General features: G+C 37.4%; 2 protein-coding genes across 3 annotated transcripts; one reads left to right on the top strand and one right to left on the bottom strand.

Annotated features, from left to right (window-relative positions):
- Positions 1-1409: 1409 nt before the first annotated feature.
- Positions 1410-14109, top strand: LOC108681370 (catenin alpha). Of its 2 annotated transcripts, none has more exons than XM_018170398.2 (17): positions 1410-1850; positions 4300-4489; positions 4853-5019; positions 5509-5718; positions 5854-6030; positions 6753-6956; positions 7452-7567; positions 7970-8054; positions 8872-9042; positions 9593-9704; positions 10405-10605; positions 11252-11488; positions 11706-11824; positions 12284-12414; positions 12807-13047; positions 13221-13343; positions 13798-14109. In XM_018170398.2, the coding sequence occupies exons 1-17, from the start codon at positions 1728-1730 to the stop codon at positions 13960-13962; spliced, it is 2772 nt and encodes a 923-aa protein (XP_018025887.1). In that variant the 5' UTR covers positions 1410-1727; the 3' UTR covers positions 13963-14109. The 2 variants fall into 2 exon arrangements, with proteins under 2 accessions (XP_018025887.1, XP_018025879.1); XM_018170390.2 differs by lacking the exon at positions 1410-1850 and adding an exon at positions 2743-2996.
- A 3801-nt stretch (positions 14110-17910) lies between these two features.
- On the bottom strand, positions 17911-21664 carry LOC108681387 (ubiquitin-conjugating enzyme E2 A). The gene is made up of 4 exons (XM_018170409.2): positions 21428-21664; positions 20684-20764; positions 19836-20040; positions 17911-19643 (listed from the first exon to the last, which is right to left on the bottom strand). The coding sequence occupies exons 1-4, from the start codon at positions 21469-21471 to the stop codon at positions 19476-19478; spliced, it is 498 nt and encodes a 165-aa protein (XP_018025898.1). The 5' UTR covers positions 21472-21664; the 3' UTR covers positions 17911-19475.
- Between the last annotated feature and the right edge of the window lie 6166 nt (positions 21665-27830).

Genomic DNA, 27830 nt, shown 5'->3' with positions numbered 1-27830 from the left:
AAAATGGCATCATTTATAAAAAAAGTGGTCTAAGTTACCCCATTTTACCCTATATAAGATTTCCACTTGATGATTCAACTCTTATCTACAAATAATGAATTAACTCCTATCTGTTGACAAAAGGTCAAAATTGGGCCCCAAGATTTCTAATGTATTAATAATTTGTCACTTTGGAGCTGTCATATTCATTACTGAAAATACTAATCCTGCATGGTAGCAAAGTGGAGACCTGATACTCTTAGACCTCCTATTTGAGTCCTAAGAGTAGACCAGTAAAAAATTGTGCAGAATTGGAATTGGGTGCATGCTGACTTCCAATCACAACCTTTAAATTGGTCATACACACTGAATAAAAGCTCTTTTTTTGAACATCAAAAAATTTTAATTTAACGTCAGACTAGCAAGATAAGCCAAAGTTCAAAAAATATGTATTCACAGCAATTTTAGAGCTAAAACATTTTGTCATGCGTGTTAACATTAAAAGAAAACAGAAGCAATGTACTATAGCATTTGGCACAGTCACCTTTGCCTTCACACCTTGCCCTCTCTCAACCCTCCACTCCTCAAGACCCAACTCTTGTCATCCTCCTCCTCTCCCTCAACCTCCATGTTTTCCAAATATCTCTTCACACTCTCAAACATAGCCGCAGTTGCTCCCTCAGACAGACCCACAATCATTGCCATCCACTCTTTCCTTGTTTTCTCATGCTTCACTTTGTTGATCTCACTCCCTCATTCAGAATCACCTCCATCACAGACTCATTTTGTGTAGATTTTGTATATTGTGGAGATGAAAAATATAATATTAAATCCTATTATGTAATTACAAATGAACTGGATTAACTCTTTTGTTTGGATAAATTTAATGTCATCAATACTATTCATACCTAGTGGCTTGGGACCAAGAAGTCCTGTCACTTACAAAGGGGTTGAGTTAGAATTTTATTATTTTCAGGGATTGATCCAGAGAAGATCAAACAGAAGGATTAAATTTACATTTTTTGTAATTTTAAGTTTAAATAATGGTATTAGTATATCATGAAGCTGTGAGGCTTTGTAAAGAACCTAAATATGTGACAGGAGCAATTAGATTTTTGGTACAAAATACCTAAAGCACACGAGTGCCAGTTATGTGTGGTTAGGTTATTACGTATTTCATGCCAACAAATTTTGGACATAATAATTTCATTCATCCAGAATAATTTCATTGTGCAATACTAGTGATGATTATTAGCTTGAAATGTTTTTATTTGACTGTTTATGGCTGCTGAAATGGCAGAATCTTCATAACTATTTTTCTTTTTGAATGGAAATGAATGCTAAGCACTAGGCAGTCTGCTCAAATTTTGGAGCAATGTCAGCAAATGCTAGTGCTTTTTAGCATTCATGTTTATATTATTATTTTTTTAAGCTAGAGTTTGTTAATAGTTTTTGCTAATTATATATAAGAAAAAGAACTTATTGGTAGGATTCTTAATCAAGTAAACTATGATCAATGCCCAGACATTTTTCGTGTCAATTTATAAATGGCCTAACATACGCCTGCCTGTATGCTGTGTTACCAATTTCATTATTTTTTAGCACGCAACCATTGAAGGGTTAATTTGAAGACCTCCTTTGACAATACTCTCACTATTTTGCTTATTATAGTAACACAAGACTATTTTCTTCCAGATAATTCTGCTTTCCACAGCATTCCAGGATTTCAGGATTTGGTGTTACTCAACATGACTCATGACCTGTATGGTGTGGGAGCACCTGGTGCTCCTGTTGTGCTCAAATGGGATCCTAAAAACCTGGAAATTCGCACCATGTCGGTGGAGAGAACTTTGGAGCCATTGGTGCTCCAGGTTTGTAGCTTCACTCCAGCTGCACTTATTTTTTTACTAATGTTCTGCAAGTTATTATTTTTAAGCTTCATCTAGGTGTTGCACTTCTTCTTTTTTTCTTAGATATTTAGATGAAGCTTGTGTGTGTGTTATTTATTTCTATTGTAAATGGGCCATGAATTAAATTCTGTACCGTATATGTGAAGGTCCAAAAGGAATTTGTTTCAGCATCAGTCTTTTCATTTTGTATGCTGTAAGCAAATTAGTGGCCTTACAATATATATTGTGCTGCTTCTTCATTAAATAGGCACCTTGTCTAACAAAAATTGCCACTCAACTTTCTTGACTGTGATAAACACATCAATTATACCTGCTCACAATATTATATCAGCTCCAATTTTCCTGTCCATGCCAAAAGCATTCAAAGGTCAATGCTGTAATAAATTCTTTGAAGTCATTCATGACAGCTACTGCATTTTTCTGCATACGTACTAATGTTTCTCCATCCTCACTGTCTACCTTACTTCCATTCTATTGAAAATTCAATGCAACATTGAATAAACTTTAGTGGATACCAATTCCTCATGGTAATTTTTGTCATGAAAGGTGCCTTCCTTTTCAAAATCAAAATTGATATTGTTACTCTTTTATGTATATGTGTTACCCTGAGTGAATATCAGACATCTAACCTTTGTATAAAAGCCATTACTCACTTCAGTCCAGAATCCTTGGAATATATATATATTGTATGCTTTATTCTCATTGCTTATTCTTTATTAAAACACCAATTGTGTGGTCTTGTTGTTCTGGAATTTTTGGTAAATTGGATGATAAACTAGTTATATGCATCAAATTTTATTACTTGAAGGCATCTTCCTACTGAATATTTTTGTAGCACTTGTCTTACTTTTATCACTTGAATTTTTTTTTTTTTTTGGTTGCTCATTTTGCATTTTTCAGGGCATATTGCACCCTTTTCTTTTGTTACTGCTAGTTGACTAGCATTGAATAGCCTGCCTTTGCTGCTTGCTAAGTATGGAAAACCAGCAGCAGTTTGTGGCAGAAGATGCCAGTGCCGCTCAAGGCTTTGAGTTCAAATGGAACTTGAATGACCTTAAAATCACAACAAGATCTGTTGAGAAAACTTTGGAGCCACTTCTTGTACAGGTTTGATTCTACCAGCAGTAAATATTCATCATACATCATCTAACACTAATAAATTTTTGCAATAGAAATGTATATAGGCCACAATCATCATGACCCAGCAATAAGATATGTACGTAGGTACTTGAGTATTATCCAAAAAAATAAAAATGGTACACTTTTTTAGATTTCCAAATTATCTTGACTGCTGATTAGATTTTCTTAAGAACTTTTCAAGGAATGAATTTCAGAGCTGAAATTACTGCCCCTTCATCACCAGCAATCCTGAGTTAATTGTTCAGAGTACAAGAAAAGAATAATATAAGTAAGAAAATCCTTTCCTGCAGTATCAAATTAAATAGTAACTTAGGTATCTTATTTACTCATTTATTTTTTCTTGTGACAACAAGCCATGCCTTTCATTAAAATTTTAAAATCTTACAATGTGAAAGCCATCAACTTGTAAGTTATTTGCTTTAAGGAACCTTTTGTTTCTGAGAGAAGCACAAAGATTGGTTATATATTTTGCCACTATTTATAAGGGCACTTTCTTCAAACACAAATTTAATTTTGCATCCATCACCATCACCTTAAGTTATTTATTTATTTATTGAGTGTATCAACTTTGTTTGTTTATCATTTATCTAAAATGCAGGAGGTTTATTGTAAGAATGTACAGGTTTAGAAATATCATTGCTTGATTGTTCTGTATTTTACCTTCTATGCATAGATGTTTTTGGTTTGTTTAATATTGTTCTGTCAATGAACAGTGTTTATATATAACTGCTTATTTGCCAAGCCTAATAATTACAAATATTTTCTCTATATCATGAATTCATTCCTACAAAGCATGAACAGTATAGGAAATATCAATTTTTTCTTTGTACACAGAGTGGTTCCGAAAAATTAATGGTTTTTCAATATGTAAATTTTAAAGAAGATAGGTAGATATATATGAAGAATTATTTAGTATTATTCTATGAAGTTCACTCATTGTTGACCTAATAAATTTAACCTGAATTTGTACATGTATATACCTATATTTACTAGATTCAAGATAAATTCTTTGTTATTTGAACATTTTAGTATATAAATGAGGCATTGCATTACAGTAGGTACTATATTTCTAAAGTTTTAAAAATTAGTAGTTGGTGCTTGAATATGTCTAGCTTTTGATGTTCTCTCCTACTTGGCATGAACAGTGTTGTCATTTCATTACCTATTGTCTTCTTGTAACTTAATAATACCTAATGTCACTAAAAAATGGTCTTAATGTGATATACCTAGTATCCTCGTAACCCAGTAATATGGTCTTCTTGGGTTGTAGGTTACAACTCTGGTGAACACAAAAGGTCCATCACATAAGAAAAAAGGACGCAGCAAGCGAGCCCATGTGCTTGTAGCAGCTGTAGAGGCAGCAACTGCCAACTTCATCCAGCGGGGCGAGGAAATTGCCTTCAAAAATCCTGATATCAAAGTGGAAATGCTGGCTGCCGTTGAGGAAGTTCGCAAAACTGGTATGCTTATTGACTCTGATATGTATGCTATATAAAAATTTATGGATTGGTCCTACTGCTTTTGTCCTACTCTTCATTGATGGATGAGTGAAGATTTGTGTTTTTGAATTCTAGGTTCTATTTCTTGTATTATAAATTCTACTGTCTTCTAATTGATTTTTAGCTTGTGAAAAATTTTTTTACATGATAGAAATATTTTTAACATACATAAAAATTCCAACTATACTGTTAGGCAAAGCATGAACTGCTTTTAGAGCAGTCATCATTTCATCATGGATGTATGATAACCTATTCCTGTGAAAAGTAGGAAATGAATGTGCTAATTGCTGCTTACATTTTTGATGGACAAAATTGTAATTTCAGGTGAAGTGATGTCAGTAGGAGCTCGTGAGTTTGCTGAGGACCCGTGCAGCAGTGCCAAGCGCAGCAGCTTGGTGAGGGCAGCTCGTAACCTCCTCAGCGCTGTGACGCGGCTGCTAATTCTTGCTGACATGGTTGATGTCCACAGGCTACTTAAAGGATTACAGATGGTGGGTATTGTAAATAATGAATTACTCAAAATATGATTGGAATCATTACAGACCATCTGGTGAATGAAATTTTCAAATCCAGCTCACCAGGAGGAAATGTATAAAGATTAAAATTAGTGTTAACAATCTTATCACACTGAATAGATTCTAGCCTCAGTTCATACAAATTCATTGATTATTTTTTCTTGGTTTTAATTGTTTGAGTTTAAACTGAATTTACATCAAGATAAAATGTTTTCGTCCATAAGCAATGAGGGATTATATACCTAGTTTACATCCACATGATGAAGAGCTATTCACTGGCCAGGACCAGCAACATGCTGCTCACGATCGGGCATTGTAGGATTTTGTAGAATTAATTATTAGGTAGAGTCAACGGTCCTGATTAATGCAGCAGGAATTGACACTAGAGGAGAGGAGAAAATTTGTACCAAATTTTGTGAGCTCCTTAACATTTTGAACTTGCTTAATAATTTTATCATTCACCAGGTGGAAGATGACATTGAGAAAGTCAAGAACGCGTCTAGCCAGTCAGAGCTGGTAGACAACTTCCGAGTGTTTGGCAAGAACACTTCAGAGCTGGTGAACCGAGCCGCCAAGCGGCAAGGGGAGCTTAAAGACCCAAGACTGAGGGATGATCTTGCCTCTGCACGAGCCGTCCTTAAGAAAAACTCCATGATGCTCCTCACTGCTTCTAAGGTGATCCTTCTATCTCGGTTAGAGAAGGTAGCTCTGACTACTGCCATGTGATGTATGCCTCATGTATGCTTCAAATAAACCTCACATATGCCTCATGTATGTTTCAAATAGTACCTCACATATGCTTCATTGCAGGCATATGTCCGACACCCTGAGCTGGCAGCAGCTAAGGCCAACCGAGACTTCGTGGTGAAGCAAGTGTGTGAGGCAGTGGCGACCATCAGCGACGTGGCGCAGGGCCGCTCTACTGGAGACTCTCAGATGCCCTATGAGGGGCCAGGGGAACTTGCTTCTGCTCTCGACGACTTTGATGTTAGTTCTGATGTTGCTGTTCAATGTGTTCATTCATTGAATTTGTCATAATTGTGGTTGTAAAATTAGGCTAAAACGTGTCTATTCCTAATGATTATTATTGCTTTTAATGTAGACTATGATTAATATTTATTTCTTATGCAACTATTTTAGTTTTTTTGAAATTGTTTGGTGCATTCGTTCCTATAACGTTTTCTTAGTGAGATTAATTATTCAGTCATCATCTCAATTCAGTGTTTATGGTGTGTATTATAGAATACAACTAAAAAACCCAACTAATTGGGTTTTTTAACACTTATATTGCATCTTTTTATCAAAGTGTGACTTACATTACAAATGGCATTGTTAAATTTGTTTTGATCTTTAAAAAATATAGTTTTTTATCAGGGCATCTATGTGCAGTCATCCTAAATGTCTACGTTTCATCCGTCACGCCACTTTTTGGACTTCCAGTGCCCAGTACATTTGCATTACCAAGTGCCCTCATTTGTTCATATGGATAATAATATGCTCCCTCAGTAGCGTATCAATGTGAATGAAAGTGTCAATATGGCCACCATGAAACATGAGATGCCAAACATTAACACTTCATGTGTTCATATGGATAATACTATGCTCATTGAGGAAACGTAAAACGTAGTACATACGTGCCAAATTACTTTGCCATTTACTATGCTTCTTGTATTCATATTCATAATACTGATAATAATATCGCCCCTCAGGAGCGTATTAACATGGACCCCGTGACATACAACGAAGTACGGACACGGCCTTCGCTGGAGGAGCGCCTAGAGAGCATCATCAGCGGAGCAGCGCTGATGGCAGACTCCTTCTGCACGAGGGACGACAGGCGGCTGAAGATAGTGGAGGAGTGCAATGCTGTGAGGCAGGCTCTGCAGGACCTGCTTACCCAGTACATGGATAATGTATGTAGTGCATTCTATTTCATTGCTTATATTCATTTCACTTTATTTTGGATTTTGTAGGGGTTTGGGTGAATTTATTGGAATGTTATTTATATTGAAAAATATGTGCATAGCGTTAAGTGCATTCTCCATGTGGAAATCTTAGAGTGAATTGAAAATCTGGCCCATTCAGTCTGCATCAATTTATGTATTAGAACTCGTGGATTGGTTTGAAATTTTGACTACTAGATAATTTTTTAAAACTTATTAAGAAAATTTTTTTCCGCAGTGACTGTCCTTGAATATATTCACAAAGTTTTCTACCAATACCAAATATATCCGCCATCTGTAGGTGAAAATTCTAATAGAAGTCAACTCTTCAATCCATTAATTGTCCTAGCTTGTTTTTCATGCTGTTTGTTTTTTTACCTTTGTGTATTAGGCTGAGTTTTGTTTACACTTTACAATGAATTTCATAACAAAGAGCTCTCAGAATGAGTGTTGTCGTGTTTGCAGATGGGCCGCAAACAGCCAAGTGAGGGCCTTGACAAAGCCATTGAACACATGTTTGGCAAGACCAAAGATCTGCGGCGTCAGCTCCGCAAGGCTGTCGTAGACCACGTCTCTGACAGGTGGGTGTGATGGCTGATCCTATGGTAGACCACGTCTCTGACAGGTGCGTGTAGCTGCTGGTGTGAAGTATTTTCGTGTGGCGTACAAGTTTTTGACAGGTTAATGTGAAACCACTTCTGGGAATAGGCCTCCTTTTTGCCAGGTCAATGTGAAGTCTTTTTTCTAAATAAAATTTGAGTCAGATTGGCTACCTTGTTGTGCGTTCATCTAACTTTAATTACATTGATATTTATTATTCAATTGAATTGAGCGAGGATGATACATTTTAATTTATTTTATCAAAGCTTTGAAATGATATTAGTATTGGATCTAAGTAAGCTTCATCCCAGTCAAATATGATGATCACAAATAAATTATCACCATGAAAAATGTTTATGATATTCATTTATTTGTTGTTTTAGCTTCCTGGAGACAAACGTCCCTCTGCTGGTGCTGGTAGAAGCTGCTCGTTCAGGCAATGAGAAAGAGGTCGACGAGTATGCTCAGGTAAAATAAATCTTAGTGAATTAAATTATATAAAAAAATTGAATGCTTAATATTCAGCTTTTGCAAGTATTTCAGAATCAGTAACGAAGAGAGTTCAGCATAATTTTCGCCAAAATAGTAGTTGAGTACACATACATGGAACTTTTGATGTTAGTTCATTTTGAAATTGATGGGAAACCTTTTAGTATTTCACATATATCAAGTCAAAGGGTTTTGTATTGGTGTTGAAGTGTGAGCAAGCAGGTCGAAAACATGTGATAGGTGTTCCAATATTTTATTGAACATCTTCACCTATTGAATATTCCCACCAGCACTAAAGATTTCTTTAGTTAATTGGGAGTTAATGGTTCTATAGGGATTATCCGGCTGTTGCTGGATTAGGGTTCTAGGGATTCCGGATAATGGTTCTAGGGATTATCCAGCGTGGTTGTTGTCTCAAATCATCCAGCTGTTGTTTACTCGCCTATAGTGAAGTAACAGCAAGTATTGTCCACTTGGAGTTCACTCTAATTTTCCTCTGTGTTCACTTATGGTGTTCATCAGACCAGGTGTTCAGTGTTCACCAGGTGTTCACTGTTCACCATGTGTTCACTGTTCACCAGGTGATCATTGTTCACCAGGTGTTCACTGTTCACCAGGTGTTCACTGTTCACCAGGTGTTCACTGTTCACCAGGTGTTCACTGTTCACCAGGTGTTCATTGTTCACCAGGTGTTCATTGTTCACCAGGTGTTCACTGTTCACCAGGTGTTCACTGTTCACCAGGTGTTCACTGTATTTGTCCACCAGATATTCACTGTATGTTCACTATTGTCCAGGTGTTTACGGAGCACGCGAACAAGCTCGTCGAGGTCGCTAACTTGGCGTGCACGATGAGCAACAACGAAGACGGCGTCAAGATGGTGCGCTTCGCGTCCGCCCACATCGAGCAGCTCTGCCCGCAGGTCATCAACGCCGCCCGCATCCTCGCTGCCAGACCCAAGAGCAAGGTGATAAGGGCCACAGAATTATCTATTGACATCATGAATAATGATAGCGAGGTTATAAATACCTACTTCAAAATTATAGATATCATGAAAATGTTTGCAAGGTGACAACTCCTTCAGATTTATAAATATGAATATATTTAGGTAGCAAGGTGCTTTCTACTCGGCTCAAGAGCAAGGTGATGTAATTATGAACCACATAAATAACATAGCAAGAGAATGCATAGTACGTAGTTCATTATTGCCAAGAAGAATGTGATTGAGCACCTTTGAGCGACAATTAAACTTGACAGCAAGGCCCTCTTAATGGACATCTGCTGGCAATATTGATCACAGACATGGAGGCGAACTCGGGATTGTGATGTTCAAAAATGTTACATTAAAATGGAAAGGTTAAGAGAAATCAAAGATAAAATAATATTATTAATGGACATCAGTTGGAGGTTGTGCTCTCGTTGCTACAAATTATCATCATGCACTAACATTACTTTAAATTATAAGATATCCAAAATGTGCTGTAATTGTGTATTAACTTGTTACGTTACTTGCCCAGGTGACGGCAGAGAACATGGACGCGTTCAAGGCGGCCTGGGAGCATCAGGTGCGCATCCTTACGGATGCTGTTGACGACATAACCACCATTGATGACTTCCTCGCCGTGTCTGGTGAGATATTATCGCAGAAATGTTATGTTAATCATTACTTGCAATGTTATGCACTTTAGTTTGATTCAATGCAAATTTGCCCAGAACAAGAATACCGACCCAGAGAATTCAATGGCGTCACACGATCTTCAAGCAATCAAGTTGTGGTTACTTTTATCTTGGAATTTTTTCTATAATAGAACCTTCTACGTTGAAATGTTGTTTCATGTGTTATTCCGTCATTTTGTGTGTTGCTCACGATGGTGTATCAGCGATGATGTCTATTAGTATGTAAAAGTGCAAACTAATACAGCATGGCTAGAGGTCATCTATTATCTGTTTTATTGTGCGTTCCATGATTTTACCTAGATTTGCACTTCTGGTAGGAGGTCAACTACAGTTTAATCGTAACAAGAGTTTAACCAATATATTGCCTCTGTATTTTTTTTTCAAAAGGCCCACATCCAAATGATGTCAACTTATATTCTATTATTAATTCTGTGCAGCAAGAGTTCATCGAATGTTGTTCATATGTATCATTACAATATTTTGCAAAGAATCTGCGTCCAAAAGGACCGTTAACTTGAATTCTATCTTTAATTCAGTGTAGCAAGTGTTTATCCCATGTTATTATTATATCTCATTTTTCCAGTCTCATATCCTGGATGATTCAGTTTAGCGAGTGTTTATCCCATGTTTTTAATATATATTATTTTTCCAGAATCTCATATCCTGGAGGACGTGAAGACCTGCGTTCGAGCCATCAATGAAGGCGACCCTGACACGCTGGACCGCATCGCCGGGGCCATACGTGGCCGCTCCTCACGCGTGTGTCACGTCGTCGCTGCTGAGATGGACAACTACGAACCCTGCGTCTACACCGACAGGGTCCTGGAGGCTGTCAAGGTCCTCAGGGATCAGGGTAAGCTCCTGCTCAATTTGTCTCTTATAATAACTTAGTTGAGTCATAGTATGAAATGTCAATGACTAACATAGTTATGTCGTAGTGAAGTATCCCTTACTAACATAGTTAAAGAACCATGATAAGCTTCTGACCATTTTGTCTGCGATACTTACATATTTGATAGGTTTTGTGACTAGTCTATCACCAAAAAATAAGTTAATGCATAAACCGTAATAAGTTTCAGATGCTTTGCTTTTCATCTTCAGATTTGTTATTAATGAAAGACTTGGTTATATGTTGATGACTGATGGTAGATGAATTCCTTCTTTGCTTTGTACCATCTTTGTACGATCAAATTTAAATTCGTACCATCTTTATTATGAACCATTCGTGTCCAATACTTTTTGTTTGACCGCATGCTTGAGTGTTTGGGGTTTACCAGATATTTAACATCATATTGTCCTCATGAGGTCTTGGCTGACACAAGTTTTTCCTGCTATAATAGGTAGTCAGATTTTACTTTGTTTGTAGCGTCAGTTTTTATGTGAAGTGCCGCTGTCCTTTGTTGAAAAATCAGCTGGCCTCTTAATAACTAGAAATCAGCCTATAACTCGTATTAAATATTTATTTCTTAATCTATATGTAACTCGGCTTGCGTGTGCAGTGCTCCCGAACTTCGCCCAGCGCGTGGACGTGGCGGTGGAGGGCCTGACGTCAGGCGTGGGGGGCGGTGGGCGCGGCAAGGACGTCGACGAGAACGAGTTCGTGGACGCGTCGCACCTCGTCTACGACGGCGTCAGGGAGATCCGCATGGCCGTCCTCATGAACAAAGCTGACGACGAGCTCGACCCTGACGACGTGCTCATGGACGAGTACCACGCCCTCGAGATGAGGAGCAAGTGTATGTTGATTGTCGTGTACTGCATACTATGAAATGTACGTGACATAAATTAAAATATTAACATGAGCGTTCATGTATATGATGAATATGCTCCGGAGTTACAACTCTAACGTGTGAAATAATTACCCCGTTATTCGATAATTATATCTCGTTACCGTGAAAAATCTGCAAAATACGATTATTCGTTTGGATAAAAACGCTGAGTATATATGTGCAGCATCTGCCCACACGGTGGACACGACCATCGACGAGTACCCTGGCGTTAGTGGCATCACCACCGCTCGCGACGCCATGAGGAACCTCAGTGAGGAGGACAAGGAGAAGATCGCCACGCAGGTGAGTCAGTGGCCATCAGGAACCTTTGTGAACGTGTTACCAAAGGAAAGTGGTTCTAAATTGTTAATATTAAGTTGAAAGGTGAATACGTTGCTTCATTTGACTTGAAATAACATTTTTATCCGAGAATTGAACTGCAAAATTGAAAATAAATAAATAATTGCAAAGAAAAATCGCTGCATTTTCTAAGAAAACAGTTTGGAGAACAGCTCCAAATTTAGTTTGATTATTCAATCGTACACATATAACGGCTTGGTGCGACAATTTACACCGTGGAAATTAAAACTTGAATTGCCAAAAAGAGGCAACGCAACTTGGGATACATTTCTGTTAACAATTTCATTAGGATTATGGTCAGTTATGAAACAAGGTCCCCGCTAAAAAATGCTATTTTATTGAAACAAAGCCATAGTTTCTCTAAATGAATTATTACTAATACTCTCATCATTCACTGAGCAGGTTGAGAACTTCCGGCTGGAGAAAGCCAAGTTCGACCAAGAAGTGGCCAAGTGGGACGACACGGGCAACGACATCATCGTTCTGGCCAAGCACATGTGCATGATTATGATGGAGATGACGGACTTCACGCGGTGTGTTGGCCTCGCTTATTCATAATATTTGTTCATCTCAATCGCTTCTTTCATCATTTCATCCAACTCCGGACATAATTTCAGTTTACACAATCCTAACATAAACACTAATCGCTATGCTTGAGTCGGAGGAAACATCACTTATCTTCCTTCAATAGTTGATTTAGCAAATGATGCTTGAGCGCTACATGTAGACTGTAGGTAGTCTAGAATATATTTCATTCCTAAAAAATCTAAAGCTAGGCATAAATAATTAGTACTTTCTTAGAATTGAAGTTACGTTAATTCACATTCTTCCTAAGATATTTGGCTGTAGTCTCCTACAATAAATTGTAGTATTATTCACATTCTCTCCAATAGTATAAATTCAGACAATATTTTTTCCGTGGCAGAGGTCGCGGTAACCTGAAGATCACGATGGATGTGATCAGCGCAGCTAAGAAGATCAGTGAGGCGGGCACCAAGCTGGACAAACTGGCTCGGCAGATTGCGGACCAATGTCCGGAGTCCCGGACCAAAGACGACATGTTGGCTTACCTCGACCGCATCGCCCTCTACTGCCACCAGCTCAACATCACTTCTAAAGTCAAGGCTGATGTTCAGAACATCTCCGGCGAGCTTATTGTGTCTGGGGTAAGTGTGGCGGCTGCACAAATGAGAAGGTTGTCTTGTGTTTTTCATTGGCGCTTTTCTACTTTCATTAACGACTGCTGTCCTACGTGAATTCAAGGCTGCTCTCTTATTTATATTCATGGCTGCACTTGTAATTTCCAATACCTACTCACTCAAATATTGTCGTCTACCAGCTGGACTCCGCCACGTCGCTGATCCAGGCCGCGAAGAACCTCATGAACGCCGTGGTGCTGACGGTCAAATGCTCCTACGTCGCCTCCACCAAGTACCCTCGCCATCAGAGGGACATGATTGCCGTGAGTGAACCTCATCCAAAAATATATTATTAAGTTTATTCAGAACACAGGCTAGTAGTTGTTACCGTGTCAGGTTGACTTGAGAATGATTCAGTGCTTCGCTACATTGTAGCCAAGTTGAAAACCAGTGGACCAAGGTTGACACGTTTAAAAAAAACTGTTGAAATATTCAAGTGTCAGTGTTTCAAGAGCAAATTATCAAAATGGAATAAGGTGTGTTGATATCATGTTGATGCTGCAGTCTTAATGGTGATCTTGAGTTCAGAATCCAGTTTCATGTGTGCAGTCTTCTACCAGATGTGGCTTCGACTACAGCTGCGGATGTGGGTTCTAAAGTGCATTTATTTAGGATGCAGTCATCCATTGTCACATGATCTGTCTATCACATTGATTTTTTTGTGCAGTTACCCAGAGTAACTGGATCACTTTATCATATTAATTATTTTTCGCGCAGTCGCCCATCGTGGTGTGGAAGATGAAGGCCCCTGAGAAGAAGCCTTTGGTGCGCCGAGAGAAGTCCGAAGACGTGCGCGCCAAGGTGCGCAAGGGTGCCTCAAAGAAAGGCGTCTCCGCCATCAAGGCGCTCTCTGAGTTCTCCAGCCCCGCCGACGCCATTTAAATTCCGCGCGAAATTTTATACTAGTTACTGTCGAATTTTTGTTTGAATCCAGTAGAATATGTTGTGTTCTATTTCTATTCCGTCTGAAACTAGATCTATTCCGTTGAGTTCAGTAACATGCATTCCTCAGCTAATGTCTGTATGAGATTCTTCTCTGCACCCAAATCAATTTCCATTTTTTTATCTGATGACAACCGAAACTGTATTCGTTTGTGGCTAGAAACTAGTTTTCATTTTGGTCGAATAAAATAGAAATAATCACCCCTGTTTCCCTAAGAAGACTGATTTTCCATGAAGAGAAATCACGACCTTTTAATTCTTAGGCAAGGATGGCGCATGAACAAAATGACATTAAGAGGAGTTGATGATATACGAGTACGAATCTACTTGCAGTCTTCGCTTATTGGTCTTTAGTTCTTTTATAGTTTTTAATATATCAATTAAACATGAATTCGGTGTTTGCAATAGTTCAATGAGATTACCTCGTGAGATTGTTTGGAAATGATCATATCTGTTGTATGAGAATGAAGTCGTTACTATTTGCTACTGCTACATTCATTAGGAAATCATCTCTCGCTTGTACTTAATCGTAAGTTTGAAAAATTTTTCTAATTGATTCCAATTTATTATCTCTAATGATTTCTTTCTCGCTAAGAGTACATTTTCCATCTTGTCAAATTTATTTGCGTATCTCATAAAGTTTCGCATCACGTTTTTCGTTGGGATTTCGACTGCAGCCGTTAAATATGTTATATTTTATGATATGTCTGTTCACCTAATGATTAGTCTTGAGTTTAATATGTTAGCGATTCTAGCTGCTAAGTTTCAGCGACTTGAACTTGATTATCATGTCAATTTGTGAGCTCTGTGAATATTCTATCCCGTTTAGTGCTAAAAGTGAACTAGTTTAACATTATGAACTTTTCACAGAACTTGAACGTTTGTGCATTGATCATCGGGAAGTTTTACTCTTATGAAAATGGTATCAAGTCACTGATCTTAGCTTTGTTGTGCCTTCGGCGCGAACTAGATCAGTTTTTTTTTTGGCAGCACGTTTAAACCTTCAGCTGCAAGTTTTAACTCTTATGAATAATATCATACTACTTCAACTTTGGATGTATATAAATGTGTATGTCGTAACGCCGTTAATGTGTGTGTTATTTGAGTGCTCTACTTTTTTCCTAAAAGTGACCAGAGGATTTGCCAACTAACCTGTATTGTTCGAACGTTGAACAGAGAATCATAAATTCTCCCGAATATTACGATGTATGCGCACTGGAGGCTGCATTACGTTAGCTTAAGAAGTTGTTAAATTTGGCCCAAATTATGTGGGCATATCGTTGGTATTGCACTCCAAACGCTGCTCGCTCCATGAAATTTTCGTTAGCTGTATCATCACCTCGTTATTGTGAAAGTGATCTCCTATGAGACCTTTGAAATATTCGCTAGAAATGATCGCTCAATAAATTCCTTCTTGCTAACCCCGGCTTGTGTTAGTGGCTACGTTATCACGACTCCTTCATTCGCCCACCGCATCATACAAAACTTGTGCCCTGACACGTTCTGGTGCAGGACGAACAGTATTTGCAAATTACGATGTCCGGTCAACAAAGATTATGTAGATTTTTTTCCTTTAATCCCCGAAGTAACCAGTTATCAATAAGGTATGTTAAAAACACGATTATATTCATTTATATGGCACTTAGTTTATTCTCATTTATCTACCTAATTCTAGTTTGACACTAAATCAATATTTTTGCAATAAACATTGTATTAATTTATTTAGTGCGATTTGCAACCATGTAAAAAATCGAAAACAAATGTAAAAATTATTTATTCAACCATACTTTTTGGCTTTAACGTCGAAAGAATGAATTTCCATGTATTTATAAGGATTGCATGGTTTAGGTTTTGCCTGTACCCACCGCCTGCAAGAACTGTTACTGGGGTCTTACGTCTCACGTCTAATATTCCTACAACTTTTGTAGTTTATGTATATGTTTAACTTTTGCTAAAAAATGAACGGTAATGTTGAGTTTCCAGCTTTCAAAGGATGTCACTATACGTGTTCTCTGTCAAGTGTTATTTTGCAACTTGCTAACTTCGGTTAGGATGCATTTTAACTAGAAATCCTGGTTGCTACCGATGAATTCTATGCATTTATAGTTAGTGCTTCCAAGCTTGTTCGTTTTCAAGACCATAAGTTGTTCTGTTATCCGTCAATGTTTTCGTTGTTGATAATTCACCGGTCACAACTAAGGATTAAGTACTCGGGACGTAAGTAAAGTAAAAAGTGATATTTTGGTGGCCAACTTGTACCCGTTCACACGATGAATGACTTCAAGGTCAGTGGTACCTTGACTGAGTGGATGAGTTACAGCCTGTAGAAATTGCCTACCTATATCAACGACAGTGGAGGGTCGACCTTGAAAAATCCAATGGTATAAATATTTGTGAAAGAAGTAACAAGCGCAATGTGGCACGTTATTTTGGACTAAACGGGCGAACGCTTTGAGAACGACTGCATTGCACGTACCAACAAGAGTTAACGAATTGTTACGATGGTTTTATCAATGGACGTTACAGCTGTTTGAAGGTCCCACAATCATTGCATTGGTTCATTTTTCTTCTAATTCATGTGTATGATGGAAATTATTGATGCAGCAATTCCATCTGTTTCACACGTGATGGCAGCTACGTTCGGTTATCTTGACGCTCATCATTTCCTTGGTAAATTTGATGCACTCCACTCGCAAGAACTTAGTAGTGTCGCTCAAAATGAGCTTTCACTTCATTCTATTTAACGTGTCACAATGAGCATTTATCTCTTGTACACACTTTTGTGCATAATTCACATCTTCCGACGCAGAATAACTTTTTATCTCATTTCCATTATTACGGAAATATTTTAAGCCTCCTTTAGCTTGGTATCTTCCCTACTGTATGTTTAAGTCCGATGTTCAAATATTTCATTTATGTAACTTATGACAGTCAACGGTTTTGGTTAGGTAAAAGATTTGATTTAGTTGTATGGGGTTCTTTACTATATTTCTTCCCACATTGCTTGATGGTTGTCGAGATTGTACTATCGCATTAAAATGTGACTTGATCTTATACTAATGCAGCAGCTGCGAGATTATTTCGATGTTAGTTATTTTCTGAACATTGTTTCACAGGGCAGAGTCAAGTCTGTAATGCAGCAATGCTTGGTTGCAGGCATCAAGTTAAGCACGCGTCCGAACTGCGTTTAACTCTTGCACAGTATTATTTAGCGTTGCATTAAAGTAATAAAACTGTAAAAATAGACGAGATCCTCATAGGATTTCACGCATCCTCGTATTGTTTAAGTACCACATAAGTTTTTCTGTCGATATGAAGAAATTAATATTGATTGCTTGAGGGATCTCTTGAATTGGTCGCATAAGGGACTGATATCGATTTGCTTGGGATAACTCCATGTTCATGTTCAGGTAATTAATGCATGGTACATCGCACTTTTTCTCTCCAATGCGTTTCATTGAAGTTGAAAAATTCATCTTTCCGTGACGTTCTGCGATATCAGTTTCAGTGACGCATTGCTTTCCGAGTTAATTTTTAAGAAAACTCATTTTCGTTTACGAGTCTTCGGTTAGTTATTCCAAAAAAATATTTACCCATTTCCAAGCACGGTCGATTACGTGGATAAGTTTCCTCACTTCCTATTCTGTCATTCATCATAACTCTTTTATTTAAAGGCTTAGGTCACTAAGATTGCTTCGTCAACGCCAGTACACGTATCTTCAACAACAGAATTATTACCCTTTCGTATTGTCTATTGCATAAGAATTGGAGTAGTAGTTAATTCCATTGCATAAGAAATTTCGAGGAGGCTCGAGGTATCGAAGTTGGTTTCCACTACGCAATAAGATGCTCGGATCACAAAGCGAAACAGATAATGAGATGCTCGTACAGGTTTTCTTTTTACGAACTCAATTTATTAATTACAAACAAGCATGGCCGAGAAAATCAAGGGTGCAGCAACAGCAGTTATTGATTTGCAACGTGCTGAGAAACCAATGTTCGGTGTTCGATCTAAGTATCAATTTGCGGTCACATTTGGAAGAATAAGTCCGTCATTGTCCGCACAGCGATCCTTTTTCTCTCACTCACCAATATGAAGAACATCCTGACACGGTTGGACCAAGAAAAAAAAAACACCTTTGCACCAGGCTGTAGATGTTGAATTAAATTTGATCAAACGTAGTTTCAACATAGTCGACTCATACTTACCATTGTTTCAACGTCATTTGCCTGGATGAAAAGTGCTGGGCCTGTTTTTTTAACAATTCTTCAAGTTAACGCTAATGATTATTATGTGCCACCGCTGATGGCTGTCACAGCCAGGGACTCCATGAAAGTCAAACATGCAGGTATATATAACAGCTGTTTACCCCACTTCTTTTCATATAATTTGACTTAAGATATAAATTGGGATTTTAGATACAGTACACATGAATGTAACTAATGAAATGCTCATTCCTTAATTTCGCTAGAAGTCAAATAAAAATTATCTATGAATACAAGATGGTAAAATAAAATTAATGATTTAATGAAGATGTGCATTCTGCACTTCATTAGACGACACCAATGAGGATCAAGTTATTGAGACTATAAACCAAGAAAGGTAAGGCAAACCCAACAACACAAGAGAAACCTGAACATTACCAGTAAACCAATTAAGTACTTAACTAAGATTCCTGTTGGATACTTTGAAATTCAAATAATAACAGCGGCCAAGGTTGATCAGAGAAAAATACAGAAGAACGCTATAAAACAGAGTTTACAGACGTGGTAAATTATGTTTTGATCTACAACGGAAATTTCACACATTACGAAAGAAGAGATGGCCTGTCATAACCTCTGTTCTACAAGGAGTAACTTTACTGAAACGCTTAGAAATAATATAAAGCGCTTATAATTGATAAACACACTTCTGCTAATCTTTGTATTCAGAGACGAATACTAACTGTGCTAGTAATTCAAGAGTCAAATTATTCACGTAGCTGTCACTGTAGATTCAGTCACCTCCACGATTTAGGTCAATACTGGCAGTGCACTAACATCAACGATTGCTTAAATGACATTTATTGAACAGAATACTCTATGGTGAGAGAAGTCTCGTAAATGATCCACACAACACGACGATGATCTGACTTGACCCACGACACGAGTCACTAATTATTACGGCAATGAACTGCAAGTGCAATGCTAAAATTCTAAACTTAAAAGTTCGCTCTAATCCTAGCATGTAGACTGACATTGTTTAAACCGTCCATAAGACAAGAAAACCAATAAAGGTCAAATGGACAGCCCTGATTTTGGACCGCATTCCAAGGTGGCGTGACCATCATCTAGTTAGCATGGCCGTTATTTAGGTAGCATGACCGTTATTTAGATAGCATGACCGACACCTAGATGGCATGACTGTCACCTAGGTGGTCATAACCCTCTACTTTTCCTAAGCCAATGATTTACTAGGTGTCCTTCTTGTCTTGATCAGCGTCATCATCCTCCTGGAAGTTGAGCCAGCTCGTCTCCACAATGGCCGCTACCCTCTTCTCATACTCGCGCCTGTTCTCTTGGTACAGCTGCGCTGCCAGGCTGTTTGCTGGGGAGTTCGGGTTGGGCTCGTCCAACAGTGACTACGGAAAAATCATATATTAGTACCACTGCAAGTAACTGTGGGAAACAAACACATGTTTACACTTCTCCACAATGGTTCCCAAATTGAGGTAAATGAACAGGAGAGGAGGACAATTTACTCATTTTTCCAGTGTAATGGAGGGTTGAAAAGTCAGTATATGAAGCATTCGATTCATCCAAATCTATGTCACCTGAATTGAAGTAAGAATGGCAGCAACATCATATGTGGGGGACCAACGATTCTGGAGGATGTCCAAACAGATGCCACCATCCGCATAAACATTTGGGTGGAACATTTTAGACACAAATTTCACAATAGGAGGTTTGTTGGGATACTCTTCAGTGAATTCCAAGGTTAGTTTAAAGGTCCCATCTTCAAACGGAGTGTCATGAGGTCTGCAAATTAGAACAATCAAAATTGACCAATAGTCAAAAGTAACAAAAAATGCATTAAAAACGAGTCTCTGACCTTAAAAACTTCACATTTAGCCTTTAATTTTCATTTTATGATTTTTGAATAATGATTGAAATACAAAATCTGCATAGCTAGATTGAAATTCAATTTCGACTTGATCAGAGTAAAATCTTGAAAGTTTTTTGTCGATTCCTGTTTATTGCTCTGTAATACAGTGGGGGGAAATAAATATTCGTACACTTGAAAAATCGTATTTTAATGTATGTAAGTACACAAACTTAACAGGAAAAGTGATTTAAATTATGTATAGAGACGCATAGTATTCAAAAATACTATCAAAAGAAATTAAATCTCAATGCAGCAAAAAACAATGCAACATGTTCACTTTTCGGGGTGAAAAAAGTATTCGTACAAAACAATAAATTACTTACATACATTAAAATACGATTTTTCAAGTGTACGAATATTTATTTCCCCCCACTGTATATAACGAGGTATTAGGTGTACAAACTCACAATTCAACACGATACTTATTATTCAATAAATACTTCAGTAAGAAGAAAAATGCCACAGATGATGGTTATTGATGTGAATAACTAGGGTTCATTTCCAGCATTAACTAACCCAAATATAACTGCATTCCAAATCATGATGTTATCCTCAGTTGGTGCAGCACTCACACCTGCAGGCGGGTCTTCCTGCAACCTGCAAATCATGTCAATATTACAAAAGAATTCCTTGTATGGCAAGTCATGAATTGGTAACAAAAACCACTTGAACCATGAATTATTGAGAAACTATATACTAGTAAACTTTTTGTTTAGTCCTAATCTAGTCTTTTCAAAATTCAAGAACCGCAATACCTGCAAGTGAAATCTCAGAAATAACTTGCTAATATTTTGAAAAGGAACATAGAACTATTGCAGAAGGGCAGGCTGTGCACTGTGCAGGTGACAATAGTGCAGGATCCCAAACACCTGAGCACATGTGAACTGGAACTGGCAAAAACTGATTGATTGGATGCAGTTTAACACTTCATGAATTAGATGCATGCCAGCATCTCATTAATGATGAGCAGAAATCTGTTCAAAAAATTTCCCAGCAACAAAATAGATCTGGAATTATCACACTGTTAAAACAAATCACTGATTTAATCAAACTTAAAATCTTAGTAATAATTAGCACCTCTTTAAATTGACAAAAAGAGCTGAACTCATAGACAAGAGATGTTATGAATTGGCAACAGGCCTACGGCCTAATAAACACTGAAACTGCAATATTATTATTATTATAACAATAGTATGATGGATATGAAATTTGTAAATGAACCTGACTAATAAAGGAGAGAGATATCAGAAATATTCATACCTTTTAAAATCGCGCATGAGGCGGCGTCTGGCAGGAGTAGACATTTTATGATTATGGACTTTTTGTGCTAAGCTGCAAAAAGATTACAATAATATAGTGGCAATAAACTTATAATTTAATCCAGAATAAAGACAGTGCATAAACTCTACAAGATCCCATAAGTAGGGTAATGCTGTAAAACCCAGCGCACTACAGCCTGGGTAGTCGATCTCAAAAATCTTGATAAACAAACAAACACACACATTTTTGTCTCTGAGGTGTTGAAAGGAAACAAGTGGTTTTCAGGTAGCCAATGAATTGCCAGAATTTGGCATAACTCGTTGTCTCTGGCAAAGCAATGGCCATCCATCTATTTCACTTGCTCCCACCCACCCCAGAAATACCCTAAGTACGGTAACAGGAGACAGCCGAGGATTGCACACGGGTTATCTACACCTTCATTGATACTTGGCTCTTCAAAAAAACATTTAGTCAGAAGGAGTTTCACTGCATGCTTAGAATAAATTACTTTTGATAGCAAATATCTATGACAAAAAAATATATTGATTGTGAATTAAATACCTGTTATACAACAAAATAAGTATACAACACTCTAGTGACATAAACACGTGTAATAAGCACACCTGTATCTGCAGCAAATACCTACTGCAGTAGGTAATTATTTATTGATTAATTTGTATATGTATTTTTAGTTGTCACAACCATATCAAATAAATAGCCCACACTAAAATTTGTAGGGTTTGATTAACAGTTTCTACACTTAAACTTTATCTGCTAATATGCAGCTGATTTAATAATTCAAGAAAATTGTGCTTCAGTTTTGTTTATAAAAAAAATCATTTCTAATGAAGACAAGCAAATGACAACATAAGAGCAGTGGTGATTCAAGTTGCATTGACAATGCACAGTCCTGGATGGACATCATGATGTTCAGAAATGGAAATAATCTAATTTCTGAACCATCACTTGGCAAAAGTACGTATGTAGAGATTGGCAGTTGTATGATTAATGATGTCTTTTCAGGTTCTAAATTATCACTAATACCCAGCTACTAGTATTATTGGGGATTTATCACCAGAACTATAAAAACTTCAAGATTTATTGCCAAAAAGTGGAAAAAATACATGTAAAGAGGTATATAAATATGTAAAGAAAAGTTAATATTGAATGGCTTAAAATTTTTTCCTCAAGAAAAAATGGAACCATCCCAGCTGCAGCTAGAGCTCTACCGTCAAATGGGGTAATAAGGGATGGCTTTGATCATTTTTTGTTAACTTCTCAAGCTCAAGTAACACCATTGTTCAAAAAAGGTGACAAAAGCAGCCCCGGCAACTTAACCATAATCAGTCTGACAAGTGTTGTTTGTAAGCTGATTGAATCTGTTGTGAGGGATAGGATTATCGATCACTTGACTGCTCACCATCTCATATCAGATTGTCAACATGGTTTTATTGCCGGCAGATCCTGCCTTATTATCTACGTTGAATGATTGGACTTGCCTGTTGGACAAAAGGGAGCCAGTGGATGCATTGTACCTCGATTTTGCCAAAGCATTTGACAGTGTTCTGCATGAGTTGCTGTTGCGTAAAGTGAAGTCCTTGGGGATTGAGGGAAACGTACTCCAATGGATCAGAGATTTTCTAGTAGGTAGACGACAACGTGTCAGTATTAACGGAACCGTGTCAGACTGGGCATCAGTGCGCAGTGGCGTGCCACAAGGAAGCGTTCTGGGGCCTATACCTGTCTCTTATACACATCTAGATGTGTATAAGAGACAGGGGGTACTCTGACAGGCTTTAAATAATAGCTTTTTTTCATGGGTCACATTTTTAATTTTTTAATCTATTAGATATGCAAACTTTTCAAATCTTTCTATTGTGTTACCGGTATGTAGCCTCAGTATTAGGCCTTTAATGCCCATTGACAAAATTTTTCTATGTCAAATAGTTTTTGAGTTGTGGGGGTTTTTGTTGAAAAAACGAAAAGTGGTCTAAGTTACCCCGCCGGTCTAAGTTACCCCGTTTTACGGTACCTCTCCATAAAACTATTGATATTTGCCTCAATTCATTGTTCAAAGAGATTAATGACATTTTCATGGGTTTGAACAGCAAATTTTTTAAATCTCTTCTTGAATTATCTGTTTAAACTTGTGTTTTGTATTTGCCGGCAAATTTTACAGACAAATTGATGGCTTGGGCATGGGTCCACCACTAGGTCCTACTTTTGCTAATATTTTTATGTGTTTTCACAAGACTAACAGGCTGGCCAATTGTCCTCTTGATTTTAAACCTGTTTTTTATAGCCGATATGTTGATGATACTTTTTTACTTTTCAAGCATAAGAGTGGAGACTGTGGAGTCTTGAGGAATGGAGGGTTGTGAGAGGGGAGGGTGGGAAGACATAGATGACCGTGCGGCTGTGCCGAATTGTTTTAGCACTTTGTTTTACTTTTTTGGGATGTTGCATAATGAAATTGTCAAGTTTTTATATTTTTTCTTGGGAGTTAGGAGTTTAGGACAGCTGTGAATAGGTATGGTATTTTTCGAACTTTTTTGTTAACATGATAGTGTGATATTTTAATTTTTTTGATGCCAGTAAAAGTTTTTAGGCAGCGTGTATGACTGATTTAGAGGTCGTGACCAACCAGTGTGGAATTCTAGAGGGATAATAAATCAACTAGTACACATAGTAGAGTAAACACAGTATATTCTGTCACATTAAGGAGGCATCGAGAAATGAAAAACTATAAAAAATAACCGTATGCGTTACTCAAGTTCTGTTTGCTTTATGCGACTCTCAAAACACCGCACTACGTGTCAGCAACAACGAAATGTCACAAAATGTTGCCATATTTATTTAAAAGCCTTTAGAATGGAAACCTACCAAATCCCTATATTCCGTCACTGTGTGTGGCAATATTCGGCACGTGGTGAGGCGTATTCCATCCGCACTTCAAATTCTACTGATACATAATGCTGTCATCCACGTGTTCGAATTCCGTTTGCTGTGTGAGCTGTATTGGAATACAACATGGCTTGGAATTAGAACACTAATGAATATTGAACACTACATAATTACGCTTTTAATTAACAACTATTAAGCTTTTAATTAAGCAAATTTTAATTTTTGTACACAGCTTGGAACGATCTGTGTGTGTCCAATTCAAGTTGTGACAGAATTAGTTTTCATGTGTCTAAATCCATTTCTCAACTTAATCATCTATTAATTTATTTACCACTTGAAATCAGCAAATACAAGTATACTTAAAGGATTCCTAATATATTCAGACATGGTGCAATTCTATAGGTTATTCAAAAGAACCTGGTCTTATGTCATTTTGAACCGATTGACACTTCTTTACGGACCGATCGGATCATGTAACAACACAACCTTATCCGGCAAAAGCTTTCTTGCTTCTGAAGAAAGGGGCGGTTCGCTGTGTCAGCTGACACTGGCCGTGGGCGGGCCGTATTTGAATTTGAACACATGCATCCATTTGAAATCCTATACCCATAGTCCCATAGTATACAAGTCAAAGAGCCTAAATTTTTAATATCTATATAAAAAATGTACGTTTCTGCATCGATTATAATGCTGTTAACATTAACAAATTTGGAAGTATCTCTAATGCAAGAAATACTTGCTTAAACAATTTTATTTTCAATATAGGCGACTGGATGCAAAAATCAGTTCGCAAGAACCAACATAGCCCGGAACAACAGTAATTTCGATTGATGTTAATTTCTAAAGTAAAATGTACTTAGCCAGTATTTCTTGCATCAGAGATACTTTCAAGTATTTAAATGTTAACAGCATCAAAATCCACGAAGAAAGAAACTTTTAATAGGTTTTAGACTAAAATTTACGCTTCTATTCCAAAGAACTGAATGCGATTTGAATTAAAAAATGACAAATGAATCGATGGCGCTTTCTGGCACCTTCTGTCACAGCTGTTTGCAGTTTCAGTGCATTTTTTTAGCATAAGTTGCCAATACGTATTTAATGTAGTCTTCCCTTGTTACAAAACTTACAAAATAACCTTGAATTATTGATTGCTAATTTCTTGCATTAGGTAAATGTTTATGATTCAAATTGATCATAGAAGTTGTACCCATAGAAGAAAAATTACCAATAGAAGCTTCACATATTACAGATGCCAGTGCTAGCAGCGGCAAAGAAATGAACTACTTTATTGTCAGTATCTTCACTAATAATATAATAATATCATATTCTGTTTAGGTCCAGTCTCTTAAAGTGTTCTAGCAACATATTTTCCATTACTAATTTTTTAAATGTATTAACTTGTGTTGCAGTGAGATATTGAATTGTTCGAATTCTAAACAAAGGTGGCATGCCCGTATTCAGATGCCAGCGCTAGCAGCAGCCATCAAATGAACTACTTTATTGTTAGTATCTTCACTAATAATATAATATCGTATTCTGTTTACGTCCGGTCTCTTAAAGTGTTCCATCAACACATTTTACATTACTAATTATTTACATTTATTTGTTTGTGGTGCAGCAAAATATTGCATTTTTTTTCACAGTCTATGTAGCTACCAGCCTACCACGTGTTCTTGTGTGTGACGTCACCGCTAGCCATATCCCATATGTAAACAAAGCCATAGCAGTGAAGTTTTGCATTGAAATTGATGGTTATTTGTGAATAATATTTTCGATTGTGATATTATAACATATTTCTGATTGTGAAATAATTTTGATTGTGATATTGACACTTGACAGTAGTGTCAACATTTGAACATCGACGTTCTAACATCATGAAGAATGAGGTAAAAGTGTAAGGACTGAGCAGAGCTAGAATCATGGCTGAGACTTAACCGATGTCATTGTCATTTTCTACATCATTGATATCATTCTGGAACCAACGTAAGTAACTAAGGAATTTCCCAGTTCAAATATTTATTGATTTATTTATATCAATTTCGAAACTCCACATATTTCTAAAGGGAGTTGTGATGAGACCATGGGGTCGAACCGTTGAGTTTAGACCATTGCAAAGTTTGCAACTTGCAAGAGGGGCCCAAGGGCCAAGGGCATGGGGCCTTGCGAAGGGTTAAGACCACCGCTGCACCGCATGGCGGTGGACCAATAAGTACTCACACTAATTCCCTGCCACCATGATTGCAAGTTTGCAACTTGCAAGAGGGGCCCAATGGCCTAGGGCATGGGGCCTTGCAAAGGGTTAAGACCGCCGCACGGCGGTGGACCGATAAGTACTCACAATAATTCCCTGCCACCATGTTCACAGACGTATTTAAAAGTCACAAACCATAATGTTCTTCCTATACAAACAGTTATTCACTATTTGATAGAGCAAGGTCAACTGTCAAATTTGACACATTTTTCGATGATCTCACTGGGTAGCGTGCATTGTCTCTCTTTGGATCTCAATATTTTCCCGCTAGATGGAGTCTGATGGTCAAGACCTAGTGTTTTAGCAGTAGTTTGACGTGCAAATGTATGACATCACCATTTCAACCATCAACAAATGCATGGAACTAAAACAAAGCTTAATATAAAGGAAAAACTATAGTCTAGAGGTGACGGAATTACCCATGATGTCGGAATATACGGCGTTTATCCTATATTGGAAATCAGGACCTGAAAGCTTGGAAAGGCCAGGAACTTTACACTTTCAGTCCATTATTTACATATCCTATCTCTTTCCAGAATTCCAGCTGTGATTGGTGAATAGGATTGTGATTTTAGCCCCTTTCAGCTTTCCAGCTGTAGTTGGATAATGGAATTGTAATGTTATCTGCTTTCTAGATGTGATTGGTTGATGGAAATGCTTTCAAGCTGTGATTGGTTGTGCCCATAAGCCCCGCCCCCATGTATGGTATATGTACTACAACTACACTAACTACAGTACTAGTTAACTAAATACTTGACTGAAACTTGATCATTACAAATAAAAGGCCTGGAAAATTTAAAAAATCCAATAAATAAAAGACAAATAAAAAATATCTATCAAACAAGTGACATCTAAATAATCCTTTTACAAATTCAATGTACCTACTAGTATTATTAGTAGTATAAAATTGAATTATTTTGTCCACAGTCCACTTTTGATCCACCTTTTCATTTATAGTCACTTTACCTAGTCATTCACCTGGAACTTGGAAGAGCACTGTGGGAATGGGAAAGCTTTTCAGCTTGGGTAGAAAGCTTTTTAATAAGTGAACTTTCATTCTTAGAATTCCAGCCTGTGACAGACAGACCAACTGACCATAGGTCACCACTCCAGGCACTCACCACGCACCCCAATTCCAAGTCAGTCAGTATAAGTTACAACAGGTCAACAGTCAGTGGTCACTGAAGTGTGGAAAATGTAAAATATCTCCATAATCCATAGTTATTCTATACGCCTTGGTACCACTGA

This window comes from Hyalella azteca, unplaced genomic scaffold, assembly GCF_000764305.2.
Source record: "Hyalella azteca isolate HAZT.00-mixed unplaced genomic scaffold, Hazt_2.0.2 contig10842, whole genome shotgun sequence".
In the NCBI taxonomy this organism is placed as follows: Eukaryota; Metazoa; Arthropoda; class Malacostraca; order Amphipoda; family Hyalellidae; genus Hyalella; species Hyalella azteca.
The sequence above is the reverse complement of the archived record's forward strand: the minus strand, read 5'-3'. Positions and strand labels throughout refer to the sequence as shown.